This window comes from Nannobrachium achirus, assembly GCF_963921795.1.
Source record: "Nannobrachium achirus genome assembly, chromosome: 17".
Classification (NCBI taxonomy): Eukaryota; Metazoa; Chordata; class Actinopteri; order Myctophiformes; family Myctophidae; genus Nannobrachium; species Nannobrachium achirus.
The window spans coordinates 51,523,142-51,541,888 of record NC_137824.1 but is presented as its reverse complement, the minus strand read 5'-3'; the positions used below and the strand labels follow the sequence as shown (position 1 = coordinate 51,541,888).

General features: G+C 42.8%; 1 protein-coding gene across 1 annotated transcript in view; it reads right to left on the bottom strand.

The window, feature by feature from the left end:
• Nucleotides 1-18,747, bottom strand: part of afg2a (AFG2 AAA ATPase homolog A) — a 231,974-nt gene that overhangs the window by 172,248 nt on the left and 40,979 nt on the right. The window contains exons 13-14 of the mRNA XM_080745782.1: nucleotides 12,526-12,680; nucleotides 3,431-3,640 (exon numbers count right to left, since the gene is read on the bottom strand). Of these exons, the coding sequence (XP_080601908.1) occupies nucleotides 3,431-3,640; nucleotides 12,526-12,680 (365 nt within the window). The remainder of the gene's footprint in view (nucleotides 1-3,430; nucleotides 3,641-12,525; nucleotides 12,681-18,747) is intronic.

The following is an 18,747-nucleotide window of genomic DNA, read 5'->3' as shown; positions in this document are numbered from 1 at the left end:
GTGTGTGTGTGTGTGTGTGTGTGTGTGTGTGTGTGTGTGTGTGTGTGTGTGTGTGTGTGTGTGTGTGTGTGTGTGTGTGTGTGTGTGTGTGTGTGCGTGCGTGTGTGCGTGTGTGTGTATGTGTGTGTGTGTGTGTGTGCCTGCGTGCCTGTGTGTCTGTGCCTGTGTGTGCGTGCCTGTGTGTGTGTGTGTGTGTGGTTGCAGGGGAAGGAAGCTGCCATTGACAGACTGATAATAGGGCTTTTCACACAGAGGAAGCTGCTGAGCCTTAAAGAGTCCACATTTAAATGTGGATAACATATCTCTGTCACAGCAACCGCTGCACTGGAAAAACCTGATACTGCTGCTGCACGGCTCTGTGGGCCAAACAACAGCACGGCTGCCACCATGCAGGAGCGGACGGGACGCACTCCCTTGTTATCATCCATTTAGACTTGGAAGGAATCCGTGTCACACTAGATTTTAACCACTTTAACCATTGTTTCATGCTTTAACTATTCAAAAATAGTAGATATCCAATCCGTCTTGGATTGGATTGGATTGTGGTACCATGCTAATCTTCACTGTATCGTTCCAATCTTAGCCCAAAGACAGCGCCCCGTTACCAACAAAGGGCATTTTGGTATTGCATCTGAAACGGCTTGGAATTAGAGACAGACAGAACATGAAAATTAACTATCTGAGTCAGTGGTTGTTTAGGCTAAAACCTGAATAAAATCGTATTATGGACCAATATTTATAATATATATGTTACAGTATGTTCAAGAAACCAGTAAAAGTTGTCAAGGAGCACTCGTTTTGACGTTCACCACACACTAATCACCACCAGATGGCGACGTCAGCCACTGCTCTGCCATTCACCAGAGTGTATATAAGAGAGTTACGTCACGCTTTGAACTCGCCGCAGACCGGAAGTGTTTACTCTTTATTTACTAGCCTAGCCTAGCCTAGCCTAGCCATTAGCTCCATTGTAGTCACTTGGACAGGGCGTTTAACGTGCGCTTGCCCAGGCCTTACGGCCTGGGCATAAATATAACGATTGCATTCACCACGGCTTCGTAACTCGCGCGGCGCTCCGCCGGCCGCGCGGCCCTGGCCCGCTCTTCGCGGCCACTCGCGCCTGCGGCGCTCGGGGGCGAAGAGCAGGACCAAGGTCCGCTGGCCTTCGCGCCGCTTGGGGCTTCGTGGACCCAGGGGGGCCTCGTAACTCGTTTGGGCTTCGTGGATACAGGGGGGCTTCGGTAGCCGCTCGCAGTGTCGTGGACAATAGAGCGGCGCACCGCCTGGAGTACGTTGTTGTGGCGACCGCTTGCTCCGCCCCGTGCCGCACCACGAGTGCTCCGCGTCTCGAATGTGCTGTTTCTCTAATATACTATGACATATATATATCAGGGCATGGTGAGGCCCCTTTAAAGCGAAACATTTTAACTTAAATCTTTCCTTCTGGGGGGTCCCTGGAACAAAATATTTGCGATGGGGGTCAGCAGCCAAATACATATTCTAGGGGTCCTTGACAGTAAAAGGTTTGCTAACCACTGATATAGAAACATGAGTTTTTCAGAAAACCATTAGGATTTTGAAGACATTTTTAGGTATTTTTCAAGTCTTAATGGGTTAAACAGATTATTCATTGTGATCTCAAGAGGTTCAAATACATACTTTGACTCAAGTGAGTGAAAAAGAGGAGAGAGGGAGGAAAATAATTCAGATGGAACATTCGTACAATAGCTGTGGTCACGCAATTGGTTGGTGGTGATGTAGTGATGTAGAAATTCAAACGTGTTCAATGTTGGTGATGTAGGAATTTAAGCTTATTCCATAATAAGTACTTTAGCTGCATGCACACACACCCTCGCACACACACACACACACTCGCAAAAGCACGCATGCACAGAATAAAAAGTAAAATGTATATGCTTTATATTTTACAAACCATGTTTGTATTGTTTTTTTTGCCATGTTTTTATTGTTGTTTATGTCTTTAGACTCTAATATTTATTGTATGGGACAATAGATATTTGAAATAAACTGAATTAAACCAAAAAGATTTAAACTGAACATGTAATTCAGTTCCATCAAAATGGAATTGAAATAATTCAGTCCAACGAGTAGCAAATGAAACGTAGATATGAGAAAAAGCCATAAGAAAAACGAGTCAACTAACTCCCCTTTGCATTGTGTGTGTGTGTGTGTGTGTGTGTGTGTGTGTGTGTGTGTGTGTGTGTGTGTGTGTGTGTGTGTGTGTGTGTGTGTGTGTGTGTGTGTGTGTGTGTGTGTGTGTGTGTGCGTGCGTGCGCGTCTCAAACAAAGAAAACATCCTCATTTGACCCACAGCTTAATGACACTGGCTGAGAACTCCTGTCACATCCTGCCAATCGCACACGGCAACAGTGTCCTAAATATCCACCAATCAACAAATCGCCAAGCTGATCAATCAACCTCCATCAACCAGGGCCTGACGGGCGGGAGGGTGGGGCGGGGGGAGGGTGACAATGGGAGGTTTGGGGAGAGTGGAGGGGTGGAGACAGAGAGAATGGGGTGATGAATGAGAGAGGACAAACACAGGGTCAAAGGTCAGACGACGGGTCCTTCAGGGTCTGAGTGAATGAAATCCAGACAGTTTATACGGCTGGGGCCAATTAACCACAGATATATCCAAACCCACGTTTAGAACCCAGTAGGGATAGGACAGTAAGCGATATTATCGTTTATCGTGATAAAAAAAACACTCGCGATAATCGTCTCGTGGAGATTTCATTTATCGTGAAATCGTCCTCCATCATACACTGGGATCAATACACCTTTTATTTGCAGAGCTTCATATCCGGTACCCACTATTGGTAAAACTTACTTAATAATATACAGACTTGATACAGTCTTTTTTTCACTCTCTACCAAATCTTGTTGCGACATGTTGTGAGACATTTTCATATCGTCCCATCCCCAGAACCCGCAACCCACTTCATCTTGCTCGTGTACAGAGGTCATCGCCATGTTGAATTGTGGTGGACATTTTTGCAAAGGACATACAAAATGAGTAGACAAATAGATCTGTAACTCCGATTTGTCCATTTGTACACTCTCAGAGTTACGGGGGGTCTTTACAAATGAAACATTTGAGAACCACTAGTGGACTGTCATAGTGCCGTAGTAAATAAGTGTCATACAGTACATATTCTGAAGAAAACCTGGAGACTTGACATTCAGAAATTGGGTATTGTGATCAGAATAAGAACATTATAATGGTGTGTAAAAACGAAATCTAGTACAGACATATCGGGAATATCGGTATCGGCATGTTGTTTTTAGAATAAGCGTTCATTAATTGAAACGAGGCTAAAGTCTCAAATAGCTGTGTTAGTGATTCGAGGTCATATCGCCCAGCCCTACCCAGCATGCAGTGTGCTTGGGGTTCTAGGTGTCGTCTCACCTTGACGGCCAGGAAGTTGAGGCCGCTCTCGTTGGCCAGGGCCTTGGCTATCATGGTCTTGGAGCAGCCCGGCGGCCCGTAGAGCAGGACGCCCTTCGGGGGCTGGATGCCCATGCGGGTGAAAGCCTCGGGGTGCCTCAGGGGCCACTCCACGGCCTGCTTCAGTTTGAGCTTCACCTCTTCCATGCCGCCCACGTCGGCCCAGCGGACCTGTTTGGTTGGTGGGGTTGAAACAATGTATGGTGAGGAACGGAACAGAAGATAGTAGAGCGTTACAGCATGGAATCAAATTGCCTAGATTTGAACCTTTGGCTTCATAGCTGCGCTAGCCTAAAACTCAAAACATTCTGTGAACACAAGAAATTTGATTTACGTCATAATGTGTTGAGAGTCTATTTGATGGTCTAACTGTAAATGCATGGTTTGAAAATCATTTCTCTTCAAAAACTTGAACTGTTTTGTTATTTTTAGTTTTTTTTTGTCCTGAGAAGCACTGAGAGGTGGAGGCACTGAGGCTTGTGTTGAATCAGTGTGTGTGCGTGCGTGTGTGCAATATGCACATGCTATCTATCCACGTGTGAATATTTAGTTAGGACATCATTGCTGTCAGGCAGAAACCTCTAATCTTCATGTTTACATTTTTTGTGTGTTTCTTATTAAATGAACAGCGTCACACAAAAGCATCACAAGTAGCAGATCTGCAAGCTCCAAGCGTGCCTCTTATGCTATCTTTGAATTTGTGGACATACTGTATAAGGTTTCCACCCGACAGGAGACGACATAACAATGTGACTCATCCTGCTAAATTAGGACACCGCAAGTCAGGGGGAAATAGGATTAGATCAAGGTGACTTTTTAAGGGTTAAAGATAGGCTGCAGCGGCGGGGGTTAAATGTCAACCTTCCTCCATATAATCAGCAGCTACTCCCAAAACTCACTGTCCTTCTGTCATCCTTCTCTCTTCCGCTCTCTCTACCAACGTGTTGCCAGATTGCGAGAAATAAGCAACCAGGTCTATGAAAGCGAGCTAAAAAGAAGCGACTATCACTATATAGGTTAGTGGTTCTCAAAGTGGATTCCAGAGACTATGTGGGTTCCTTTATGGGGGTCTAAATTAACTCATACAAGTCTGTAACTCTGACAGTGTACAAATGGAACCAAATGAACCCTAACGGGTTCATTTGGTTCCATTTGTACACTGTCAGAGTTAAGGGGAGACCCTGACATTTGAAAGTTTGAGAAACACTGATATAGGTCACATGAGCACTTTAAGCCTATGTGAATCGGCTAGCTGATATACAAGCTCAAAAAAAAAGAAAAAGCTTTTGAATATTTTTCGAAAACATTTGAACACAAATCTGGCATGTGTGTGGACAAATACATATTAATTGGGGGGGGTGCTTGAAATGAAAAACCTTTGAGAGACACCTGGTTTAAATGACGTAAGGAAACACGGTTCCAAATGAGCAAGTACATTTTTACAAACAAGCCCGCAAAAACCGCAAGCGGCGACGTACCGATATTTACAAGCGACTTTACAGGAACAAACAAGCCCAAAGTCTGCTTATAATAAGCGGACATGGCAACGCTGACACCCCCTCCCCCCCTCCTCTCCTGATGTAACACATCCCAGGCCACCGGCGCCGTCTCCGGGGAACGGAGGACCTAATGGAAACCTGGCGTCCGGCCACATACTGTAAATACCACACGCTGAACAATTTATGGACAGCACGGAGAGAGAGAGAGAGAGAGGGAGAGAGAGAGAGAGAGAGGGCAGGGGCGTCAATTGGGTATGGTAGGGCTATGCATCTGCCTACCCCTAGATACTAGATATTTTGAGATGAGGGTCCGTGGCCAAATAGATATCATTTTGGGGGTCCTTCACATGAAAAGGGTTGAGAACCACTGGCACTGACATAGTAGTCTCTCAAGAACAGATAACTGAGCTCCAGTTAAGTGAAAAGGACCTTTTCTTTGATGATGGCTAGCCAAATTGCTGACATAGAAACATAGGTTTTTCAAAGAAATCTTAGAAGGATTCAAAAGACACTTATAGAATCTGGTCAAAATTCTAATTTTCACGATTGTTCAAAAATAGCAGATCTACAAGCTCGCAGCGCGGCACTCGGTGCCGCACTGTGAGCTTGTATATCTGCTATTTTTCAGTAGTTTAAGCATACAATAATGATACACAATATAGTGTACCCGTTCTGAATGGGTTAAATATAAATCCATGAATGTCTCTTTGTCTATCTGCGCCGGTTATTATGTTGTTAAATTACAGTAAAATAACTACAAATGCAAAATTGTACAAAACGGTCACTTTAACAAGGTATTATATAGTTATATTCTCCACACTTGTATTCTCCCCATTTTGACAAAATGGTATATTCCCAGGTTCAGTAGGTCAGCTGCACAGGTGCAATGCATTATTGTTAATTGTGGCACGTTTACTAAAACATGCCAAGTTTAGCTGCACTTGAACAACCGTTCCAGGCTGCCATATCCAGCCCAAGAAACCGTAGAAACGGGGGGAAAAATAGAATGTACTTCTTAAAAAAAATGTACCATGCCTGTTGCTATACACCAGTCATGTTGCCATACCTTAGCTTTTTCTGAACTGACGCCACTGAGAGAGGGGGGAGGGAGAGAGGTATAGGGGTCCAAAGGGGACGAGCGGAAAAAAAGAGAGTGAATGAAGGAGAGAAGAAGAGAAAGAGAGAGAGGGAGGGAGGTGGGGGTGTTGGAGAGATAAGAGGCCTGATGGAAAGCAGTGCGGGAAATGACAACAAAAGAAGAAAAGAAAAAACGCAGAGAGAGAGAGATAGAGAGATAGATAGCGGTAAAACAGACATTGATAGGCAGAGCAGAGAGGAAGACAGGTGGAGACGAGGAATGAAAACGAGAGAGAGAGGAAAGGAGTAGGGCCGTCACGATTATGACATTTTACATGATGACGATTAATTGCCACTCAAATAATTGGGATTAACGGTTTAATTGTGTTTTCGTCGTTGACAATTACATTTCTGTTTGGCTTTTTAGGCTTTGAAGTTGCACATGGCAGATATGACACATGACCTACTGTAAACATACAAAGAAACTACTGACATATTTGACAACTTAATACTTAAAAAAAGAACATTGACATTGACATACAGTAGTGGAAATAGCAGATCTACAAGCTCACATCGCGAGGCGTTGTGAGCTTGTAGATCGTCTATTTCCACTATTTTTTTACTTTAAAAAAATATCTGAACATTTTTCAACATGGAAACGATTATGACGATTATGAAAAATAATCGCGATTATGTCAAGTAATCGCGATTAGACGACTATGTCATAATTGTGACAGCCTTAGAAAGGAGAGGGAGAGAGAGAGAGACAGCCAGCATTCAAGGAAAAGAGGAAGAGAGCGAAAGAATAACTAAAATCAAGATAGAGACATGTTGCATGCAGGTGGTAGTGACGAGGTACAGTAGTACACCGTGACATCTGGAGTGTCCATTGAACTGTGAAAATGGAGCCGGAAAGTTTTTTTTTTTGCTGCGTATTGCACAACTGACAAAAGTGTGTCAAACTGCATTTGAACTTTAGTTTCAGCGGTGGGAGCACCAGATAGATATGGGTGAGTCTGCGACGTCCTGTCCGGGTTTAGGTCAGTGGTCTTCAACAGGGGGTCTGGGACCCCCTAGGGGGTCCTCAGAGTTACAACAGGGTGTCCTCCAAAACTGAGTGATAGAACCTTTTTTCCCCTTTTTTATATTAACCACTCGAACTCTAGTGTCCATATTCTGAGAACTTTAGTCAAAAATAGCAGATCTACAAGCTCACAACGCCTCACGCTGCGAGGCGTTGTGAGCTTGTAGATCGGCTATTTTCGGCAAAGACGTTTGGGGTAGAGGAGTAAAAGAGCAGACTAAGTACAGAATGGAAGGTCAAGTTCATTAAAGGCCCACTTCACCTCTGGGACAACCCGATCTTATTTTATTGTTGTTTGGGACACGATCGAGTTATTTTTTGTGTTCGATCTGTTTTTTGAGATATTTTAGTATTTCAGCATGTACTAGTGATGCATTTTGCATCATATGATGCAAAACGCATCACTGATGATGCAAAATGCATCACTAGTACATGCTGAAATACTAAAATATCTAAAAACACAGACTGAACACAAAAAATAACGCAGGATTGTGTTGATCGTGTCCCAAACAACAATAAAATAAGATAGGGTTGTCCAAGAGGTGAAGTGGGCCTTTAAGTATTGACAGTTCAAGTAGTTCAATATCTGAAAACACAAATTGACATGAATCCAAAATACATTGATGATTGTGCTGTCAAACAATGACACTATATGGAATCTATGAACAGGTTGTGGGGGTCCCTGCTTCATCTCTCTCTAAGGGGTCCTTGGCCTGAAAACGTTGAAGACCTCTGGTTTAGGTCATTGCTCTGCAGGGCTTTTTGGAGGTCTGGACAAGGTATCGTTGCAAACCACCTCCCAGAACTGGCAGTGGATGGATGGTCCAAAGGGACAGCATTCACCCAGGCACCATGTATCCATCCCCACCAGGAGGGCAGATGTGCACGCAGCACACAAGGAGCTCGCGGCAGGCATATCAAGTTTCTCTTTTTTTCCTCTGTCTCGTAAAACTAGCCATATCTATTTTGTCCACGTATGTGATATCTATTGGAATACTGAAACTCCCAACCCCCCCCCCCCCCCCCCACCTCCCCCAACTCCTGGCCCTCCTCCTCCTTTGGCATTTGTTTTGTTACGCCTTGTACAGACCAAACAGGGACGTTCTGAACGTACAACAATAATAATAACGAGGAAGAAAAGAACACGGCTGTATTAATTGGAAGGTGCTTTTTCTCTTGCCCCGAACGAGGCGGGGGCTTGAATTAGAGGGCTCTGTTTTGACTCACACCTCTCTGCTTGTGTGTTGTTTCTTTCTCTTCTTCTTATTCTTCTCCCAGTCCCTCCCTCCCTCCCTCCTTTTTTTTTTTTCTTTTTGGTAGGACCCAGTTATTATGTTTTACTGTTGTTTTCTTGAACTTTACAAGGTGGCCGCTCAGGCTCTGCTCTTTGATGAGGGTTGGAGAGGGGGACTTCTTCTCAGATGAGAGGGAGGGAGGGAGGGAGGGAGAGAGAGAGAGAGAGAGAGAGAGAGAGAGAGAGAGATGGGGTGGGGGGCTGGGGGGGGGTGAGAAGGAAGTTTAAGAAGAGGAACTGGTTTGCTTACAGCTGCCAGATCTAGATATTAAAGCCAGGCCGCGTGCTGAAAGATGAACACTCACTCACTCACACACACACACACACACACACACACACACACACACACACACACACACACACACACACACACACACACACACACACACACACACACACACACACACACACACACACACACACACACACACACACACACACACACACACACACACACACACACACACACACACACACACACACACACACACAGCAAAAGCGAAGGCAAAAAAAGTAAAGAGAGGAAGCATAGGAACTGAGGAGCCGATTGACTGGAGGACAAACAACATGTACGTGTCTTTATACACAGCATAATTTAGAAACAATAATATGCTTTGAGTCAAACGTATGGCGAAAGAGCACGTAATCCCTCAAAAACCCATGCGAAACGTAAATGCACAGAAACCCATCTACAAATCCATCGTGGTGGAACTGCGGGCCAGTGGAAGATTCTTACGAAAAGAAAAAAAAACATATTAGAAACAAATGTTTGCACTCATGTGGATATAATCAAGTTCAAGTCCAGGACTGTGTTGTACTGTGTTGCGTTAACTTAGTGTGTTGTACTGTGTTGTGTTGTGTTGTGTTGTGTTGTGTTGTGTTGTGTTGTGTTGTGTTGTGTTGTGTTGTGTGGTGCTGTGCTAAGCTACAGTATGTTGTTCCGTGAAGTGTAACATGCTATGCTGTGATGCATTGTACAGTAATTTGCTATGGCGTGTTTTGCTGGGCTATAGTGTGCTGTACTGGCCTTTCAGCTGAGCAGTGGTGTAAAATAACTAAGTACATTTACTTGAGTACTGTAATTTCCAATACTTTTACTTCTACTCCACTACATCTTGGATCCAAATATTGTACTTTTACTCCACTACGTTTATTTGACAACTTTAGTTACTATTTACTTCGCAGATATAAATTATAATATTATAAAACATACATTATGCACTTTAGCCCTATTTTATACCTTGGTTATTTGAAAATATCCAATCTCTGTGAGCTTGTAGATCTGCTATTTTCAAACATTTTGTACTTTTACTTTTTGTACTTAAGTACATTTTGATGCCAATACTTTTGTACTTCTACTCAAGTACTTTTTGAATTCTGGACTTTTACTTGTAAGGGTGCCCTCACACCAAAATACCTAGAGTGGAATCCGCCAATGCATTTCAATTAGAATGGAGCGTTTTTTGCAGAAATCCTCTACTGGCAAAAAACGCTCCCTTCTCATTGAAATGCATTGGCGGAACGCGGATTCCACTCTCATACGTAGGTACTTTGGTGTGAGGGCACCCTTACTGAGTATTTCTACAGTGCAGTATTGATACTTTTACTCAAGTAAAACATTCGAGTACTTTTTCCACCACTGCAGCTGAGCAACGTTAGTGGGGTACTCAAAACCCACTCTCCTCTCTCCCCTTCTCTCTCTCTCTATCTCTCTCCCCTTCTCTCTCTCTCTCTCTATCTCTCTCCCCTTCTCTCTCTCTCTATCTCTCTCCCCTTCTCTCTCTCTATCTCTCTCCCCTTCTCTCTCTCTCTCTCTCTCTCTCTCTCTCTCTCTCTCTCTCTCTCTCTCTCTCTCTCTCTCTCTCTCTCTCTCTCTCTCTCTCTATCTCCCCTTCTCTCTCTCTCTCTCGTTCCAAGAACCAGCCGCAAAGGACTGAATGTTTCTGGGCGAGCTCAAAGCGCTTGTAGAGGAGTGAGGAGATGGGTGGGAGGGTGGTTTCTCTCTCTCTCTCTCTCTCTCTCTCTCTCTCTCTCTCTCTCTCTCTCCCTCCCTCCCTCTCTCTTTTCTTCGTCCTCGTTACTGGCAGGAACCGACAGCGAGACGATCTGCTTTCAATTAGCTCTGGAGGATGATGTTAGCCCTCTTCCTGTGCGTTATGTCTTGCACATGCACACTCCAAAACATCCTGCAGGCTCCCCAGCCGCCTGTCCTCTCTCATCCCTCCTTCTCTCCCTCCCTCCTGCTTATCCCTCTTTTCCTTCCCTCCCTCCCTCCCTCCCTCCCTCCCTTCATTCCTTCCGATGACCCCCCCCCTCTCCCCCCCCGCAACATCCATTCAGAGTAAAGTAATGCATCTCTTCTCGAGAGACAGAGGACAGAGGGTGAAGTGGCCGCCGAGTCATTTCCATCCCACTCTTCCTCAGCGCGCGCACGCACGCAGGCACGCACGCACACACACACGCACGCACTACAGCACACATATCCTTTAAGTGGTGGTTAGCTGGTGGGTCAGAGGTATCGAGGATGTGTTGTTAGGGAGACAATGGTTGTTGTTGACAGGGTCTTATTTGCTGTTTGTTTCAGTATTTGAATGAGTCGGACACGAGGCACGTTTTGAGCGAAGCTATAATTGCATACAGTACGTACAGGTCAGGTAGCTTTGTGCTCGAGAGCGGCCATCCCCAACCTTAGTCAACAACAAGACTGTGGTTGGCTTTCTATTCTATTCTACCGAGGAGTTTATCCACTTTCATCAGGGCATGCCTAGTTTGGGCATGTCATTATAGGCAAGACAGACACAGAGACAGATATCTAGATATTAGGGATGCGCCGATATATCGGCCACACATCGGTATCGGCTGATGTTTGCCGTTATCAGTGAATATCGGTTTCGGCAAATAAAGCTGACATTAACCGATGGCAGTAGCCGGTATTTATCTGTTGTTGATAAGCATTCATTTTGTGCTGGCTAAGTTGGGATGTTGGTTATTTGCAGCCTACCAAGAGAATAGATTCTGAACAGTTATGACTTATAATGTTGATTTACTTGTTTCCCTGAACCAAAAGGGGAAATAATAACACCAAAAACCTAATAAACAAATATCGGTATCGGTTATCGGCTAATCGGTATCGGCCAAGAATTTCCATATCGGTGCATCACTACTAGATATACAGTATGGGCATATCTGTATACAGTGGGCTGAACCTATGGATGCTTGTTAGGGGTGGAGATTGGCAAGAATCTCACGATGCAATACGTATCACAATACTTGGGTCACGATGCAATAGTATCCCGATAAATTGCGAATCTTTGCGATACGATACTATTGCGATACTATTGCGATATATCAGCTTTAAAAGCTGAAGGCGCTGCTCTAATATTGTTGTCTTCATTGTTCGCAGCCATTTTCTCAAGAGACCTCACTCACTGAACCGTGGGAAGGGGAAGTAGCTACTATTGTACAGCAACATCTAGAGGCAGTGGAGTGTCAGGACCGGACTTCTACCATTGGTTCCTATGCATGGGAATTTGTTTTATTTTTATAAGTATCGCGATACTACTGCCTGAAGTATCGATACAGTATTGGCAAATAAACTATTGCGATGTATTGCGATATCGATTATATTGCCCACCCCGTCACTCTCTTCTGTCCATGGCTCTCTCACAGTGTTGATTTCGTCGACTAAAACTATGACGAAAAACTAAATAAAAAAACTAAACAAAAACTAAGCTATGATGGTTAAAACTATATAGGCCTACTGAATATGTTATGTCAAGAAATAATAATAGACTAAAATGTTAGGGAAGGACTAGTGTAGAAGAGATCCAGTATAACTAAAAGACAAGTCGTTTTGTGCTCACAACGTGTTGCGCTGCGATGCATTGTGAGCTTGTAGATCGGCTATTTTCAGCATGCAACCGAGTGTACAAACAGCCTTTATGACGCCAACAAAAACACATTTTAGTTGAAAAAATCAACTGTAGATTTAGTCGACTAAAACTTTTCAGATGACTAAAATGTGACTATAACTAAATTAAATTGTATTCAAAAGACTGAACTAAATCATGATTTCCTGTGAAAATCAACACTCCTCTCTCACCTTGGGGACGTCGATGGCCACCTCCCTCATGGCACTGGGTTTGACCACGGTCATGGCCCACTGCAGGTCCTCCAGGGAGACCGACACTCGTCCCGTCAGCTCACCGTCCGTGGGGTGGAGGCCGGTGGCCAGGGCGCGCTTCAGCGCATGCAACCCTGCAGGTAAACCAGAGAGAATGTCAATTCACCTCTTTATCAAACATCAGTGGTGGGGAAAGTACTCAAATGTTTTACTGAAGTAAAAGTATCAAGACAGTTTAGGTATGTAGAAATACTCTGTTACAAGTAAAAGTCTGGAATTCAACATTTACTTGAGTAAAAGTACAAAGGTATTGCTATCAAAATGTACTTAACACAACCTCTGCCAAAAGAAATACTGCTTTGTAGGGCTTCTTTGCCATGCCCGAGGAACCTGAAGATTTAACCCATTTAGTGCTCCAGACATGAACGGGTTAAATGTCCAGCGTGCCTCTCGCAGGGCTCCATACGCGGCCAGTATCTTATTTTGAAGGCCAGAAGTCCATTGCGTAAACACTTCCGGGTTGACGTCATGACGTCATTCAACCGAAGCCTTCGTCACCCCATGCCGTTCCTAAAATGAACGATCGATGCATTTGTTATTATGTTATTGTAGCGAGAATCTAATGCCATCCTTTAAAAGTGTTGTTTTATTAAAGATGAGATTCCCTGTCGGCCTCCATGTTATGGGATTACTATTTTGTGCACGTGGATCCGTGATGATGATTTATCGGCGAGGCCGATCGTGCCAGGACCTTCCGCCGGGCAATAGGGTAGGAGAACCGGCGTTACTCTATATACAGTAGTTTACGCGAGTATACTCGGGATCGGCACTCTAAATACTTGAGTATTTTCACGAGTATACTCGGGATAATAAGCTTAAGTTTAATTTAAAAGAAAAAAATATCGAAGCCGAACTAAAATAGGCCAGAACTAATGCTCCGCGATTGGTTTCTACACGGACACATTATGGAGCGGACCGATTAACATTGAGGCCTCAAACCGGAAGCGGATGGTCCGTCCTCTATTCCGGCCCGTTAGATTTCTGTGTTAACACCACGGCTTACAGATGGAGAACGGATTGATCAATGGAAAAAGATTCAACGGATTTGAGAAGCTGATGGAATACGCGAACACACGATGCATAGCAGTGTCCGATCACGCACGATGGGAACTGGATTAGCGCCCGCGTTAACAGGTAGGAGAAGCCAGCAGTGAAAGACATAGAAAAATCTTCGGGCTCCTCGGACGTAAACTACGAACGAGTTAAGGTACCAAAAGTAAAAGTACTCATTAGGCAGAATGTCCCTTGATACTTTTTGAAAATAGCGACGCATTGTGAGCTTATATAGATCGGCTATTTTCAAATGGCCAAAAGGTATATGGCTGAAGTGGTTAATGTGTGTTTTGCAATAAAAATCTACAAACTAACTAGTAGCTAGAGTTTTCAAACCAGTAAGACTCCCTAATCGGGAGATAAGCGACCAACGGTCGCTTATCTCCACAAATAGGCCAAAAGTTTGTTTTACCAATTATCAAGACATACGGGCAGTTGACAGTTTGCCATGGTTACTCATTGAAGTTGAATCTCCATATATGGAGATAACCTACGCATCACACTAAGTCTGACCTCACCAGCCCATATTTGGGCATGAGCAACTTATGTCTCCATATATGGAGATATGATGACATCACACAGTCCTCAGCCGATGATGTGGCGTGATGTCATACAATACACAAACGAGCCCTACAGTATAAAGGGGCAATTCTTGCCAGGAAAGAAGCATTTCTTCGACTCAGACCTTATCGCCAGGGTTGGCTTATAGCAGCTGTCGGTAGGAGCATATATGGATTCTGTTAGTGTGGATCTCCTAACAGGGCATCATCTGGGATACAATCCCTTTCATGCCCATATATGGAGATCCCTAACATAATCCCTTTCATGCCCATATATGGAGATCCCTAACAGAATCCCTTTTATGCCCATATATGGAGATCCCTAACAGCATCCCTTTTATGCCCATATATGGAGATCACTAACAGCTAACAGAATCCCTTTTATGCCCATATATGGAGATCCCTAACAGAATCCCTTTTATGCCCATATACAGTCGTTGTACCTTGAAAGTGCTGGTGGTGGTACCACAATGGCAGTTTGGTGGTACCACCTAATTTTCTATTCTATAGCTACACCACTAGGTGGTGGCAGAGAGCAACTAATGCCCAGACCCAGGCAGTTTCAGTCAACAAATAGACAATTGAAAAAAAAAAAAGTTAGTTAGCTGTTTTTTCTTCTTTTTTTAAAAGAAAAAGAAAGTGTTGCTTTATACACAACTGTGTTTATAATATTTAACAACCCACTAAACAATGTTAGACAAAATAAATACAAAAACATATTCATAATTTATCTTTTGAGGCAGAAATAAGCTTGGGTTGTTTATCCCTTTAAAATTATTCAAGGGGTAGCTTGAGTGAGCAATAATATTTTAATATCATGGATATTTTTAATTAAGTTTAAAATATAACTCTCTGTGGAAACAAGTCCCCAGTACCCAAGGAACAAAATCAAACCAATCAAATCTTTCAGTTGTAATCATTTTTTGGCAGTTGTAAATCTGCATTTTATGAAGCCACAAAAGATAGGCCTATATTTAAACGTGGTAAAACATTGGAGCTTTAGCAATGGACAACATTTTAGTGGCTAATGCAAGGATTGAACCCCCAACCCTTGACACACAAGTCTGACTCTCAGCCCACTAGACTACCTTCAGCCTGTTGAGATCATTGTGTTGGCTAGAGTTAGTTCGCCTGCTACAGTGAGTTTGAGATGCATTATTATAATAACTATAATGTCAAACTAATTGTGTGGAAAGTCGTATATAATGCATGTTATTGAACCGTTTACAATTCTCTCTGCTAACAAATGTGAATGGAACTCATTAGACAACCTGTAGTATCCTGACAAATCATGTGTGTGTGTGTTAAAGTAATGTGTTCTTCATTTTGAGGTAGAAATAAGCTTTCAATCAACAGATAGAAGCTTGTTGACAAGTGAAAAGAAAACTACTTGTAATGCTAATGAGTGACTGTAATACAGTAGGCTCATGTACTTTAAGTATTTTGAGGCCAACACTTTCAAACTAAAAGATTTGAAAAGTAAAAGTAAAAGATTTGAATACTTTCTACACCACTGGTGGTGAAGGGTATACAAATATGACCCTTTGTTTGAGCGGGATCTTGGTTGAACATGTAGAGCACTTCAGTGCCTAAAGCTGGGATCATACTCGGAACCTCTGGCCATCGTGTGTGTGTGTTGGGGAGGGGGGCACAAAACTCCTGGGCTACACAATAAAACAATCTTTTAATGTATCTGAGTGTAGCCTAACAGATATTATCAAATGGATCAACTATAGTAGAGTCCGGTGCAAGTCTCTGACATTTGACACTCCCGGTCAAGAGTCCATTGTAATGGCCTAAAGTCTGTGGCCATGAGGCTAACAAAAGCAAGGTGTTAAACCAGTAATTTAGCATATCATTGACTCTGAGCATCCTGAGTTAGAACATGTATCCCCGGTGTTCATTTAACTGTTTCTTAACTTGTCTTTAGTTCCTAACTATTTATTTTTCTGTTAAGTGGAAAATATATTTTTCATACTATTATTAAGAACTCTACATATTTGTTCCTCATCTATTCAGACTTTCCAAGGAGTCGCAGATAAAGGGAGAGATGTTAGCCTACTGCATTACAGTGGTGTATAGTCATCTGCTGGTCTTGTAAGAGGGCTTGTAAGTGGGAGTTTGGGGTTCCATTCCGGCTTGGGGTGCTAACACTATCCAATATCTTGTGTGTTTGCTTTGTCTAAATAACATTGTTTATTGTAATAAACCGTTTTTTATAAAGAAACAAACTCTTCAGTCCCCATGTACTCAAGGAACACCGTACAGGGAAAAAAATCAATACAATAATTGTAATTGTAATTGTAATCACTTTTTGTAAACCTGCATTTTATGGAGACTGAAGATTGCCACTTTAAAGACGGTAAATTAAAAGGATAAGCTCAGGAAAGCCCAATGCTGTTTTACATTGAGATCCTTGTTTAACTCATACAACATTGAATGACAGATAGCCTAACCTAGCTGCTTAAGCTAGGTTCATTGTTAGCAGTTTCGAGTGTTTTTTCAAAGCTGTTGGCCTTCAGTAGGGTGTTCCACATTTTAGTGGTAGAGCAGGATAACAAATTTGACCCTTTGTTGTTGTTTGCTTGCTCTAACATTGTTTAGTGTAATAAACATAGTTGTTTATAAAGAGGCAATCTCTTTAGAAATCATCCTGACTAATTTTATTTAAACAGTGTCTCTCAGTTTCTGCATTTTGTGCGCAGTGGGTGCAAAGTCTGTTTTCTCTAGAGAGCCAGGTATGCCCATGGCAGCCTTTCTCAATCGCAAGATTAGTGCTCACTCGTACCTAGTTAATAGATGTCTTTTGCTTTGGGTCTCTCCTACTCCCCAACCCCCCACGTGAGACAGTTACAGCAACTTTGCCTCCTTAGAACGGGGGTCGACTCCAGGCCCCAGCTCAGAGCCAAACAGGTTTGGCCACTGTTTGTTTTTTTCATTCATACCAGCAGTGCAGCTGTAGCTATATGGCTAGTAGTTGTGTGACCTCTGTTGAAGTAGCGATCTGTAAATTCAACACAGTTTGTAGACTAAAATGCAGATTAGCTTATTACTAAAAAAAAAAAAAAAAAAAAAAAACGTTTTTGAGGCCTTTTTTTAAAAGTAACATTTCAATGAAATGCCTTATAAACAATAAAACAAACAATAAACAATCAAATGCATTTCCATATAATTAGTGTGAAAATATAATTATTATAATGCACAACAACTTAGCAGACTTTGGATGACATGCAAATGAGTAGTTTAGTACCGCCAATTCTCTGTAGCAGGGGCTCAGGGAGCAATAGGGATCTTGCTCACGGACACATCAATTACTAGCTGGCTTGGCCGGGAATCGAACCTGGGACAAACAAGAGCTTAGGCTCTCTAGGCATTCTCACTAACCCCTAAGCTACAGCTGTCTAGGCCAGGATATAGATTTGTTAGTCAAGAGATCAGGGTTTGATTGTTCCTTTAGCCTCTAAAATGCTGTCCATTCAAACTGTTTCCAATGTTTTTATTTAAACCGTATTTTTCTAATTGTTGACTGAATATTTTATGTACTATTATTATTATTATTATAATTATTATTATTCCTGTCATGGGTCGTGAGGAAATTAGAATTCATTAGCATACTTATTATTACAAATCTAGTTGAGTTCTAGGCGCATCTAGTTTTTCATTTGTCAAATGTTTTTAAGTATAATAAACACAGTTGTGTATAAAGCAACAATTGCATTTCAATTCAACCTGAACTCTGCATTGTCAACAATCACAATGAATCTGTTCACCCTTGCCATGTTGCCAACACTGTAATGTAGGGTTCATGGACTCACATGTGCCTCCCTGTGGCAGATCAGCCACATTACATGCTGTAACACCTCTAAAAAAGGTGGTACCACATTTACTCAGCGGCACTACAGTGGTGCCACAGAGGCAGCCAACTGGTGACACTGCCAATCTTAACTGCTAACCACTGTATGGAGATCCCTAACAGAATCCCTTTTATGCCCATATATGGAGATCCCTAACAGAATCCCTTTTATGCCCATATATGGAGATCCCTAACAGAATCCCTTTTATGCCCATATATGGAGATCCCTAACAGAATCCCTTGTATGCCCATATATGGAGATCCCTAACAGAATCCCTTTTATGCCCATATATGGAGATCCCTAACAGAATCCCTTTTATGCCCATATATTATGGAGAAATCCCTGCTCTGAGTATCTGACATCAGTGTGATGTCACCTGTTTATGCCCATATATGGAGATCCCTGCTCTGCGTATCTGGTTGCTATGGTAAACAGTTGGTTGCTAGGGTAAGAAAACATGGTTGCTATGGTAAACAGTTGGTTGCTAGGGTAAACAGTTGGTTGCTAGGGTAAAACCATGGTTGCTAAGGTGGTTGCTAACGTACACTAACAGACCAGCAACAACAGACTGTTGCCACAGCAACGTACACAAAGGTTTGTGTACACATGTGGTGTGATGTCATACTGATGCGGAGATATGAGCAGGGCAAAGGTGTGACGTGTGACGTGTGACC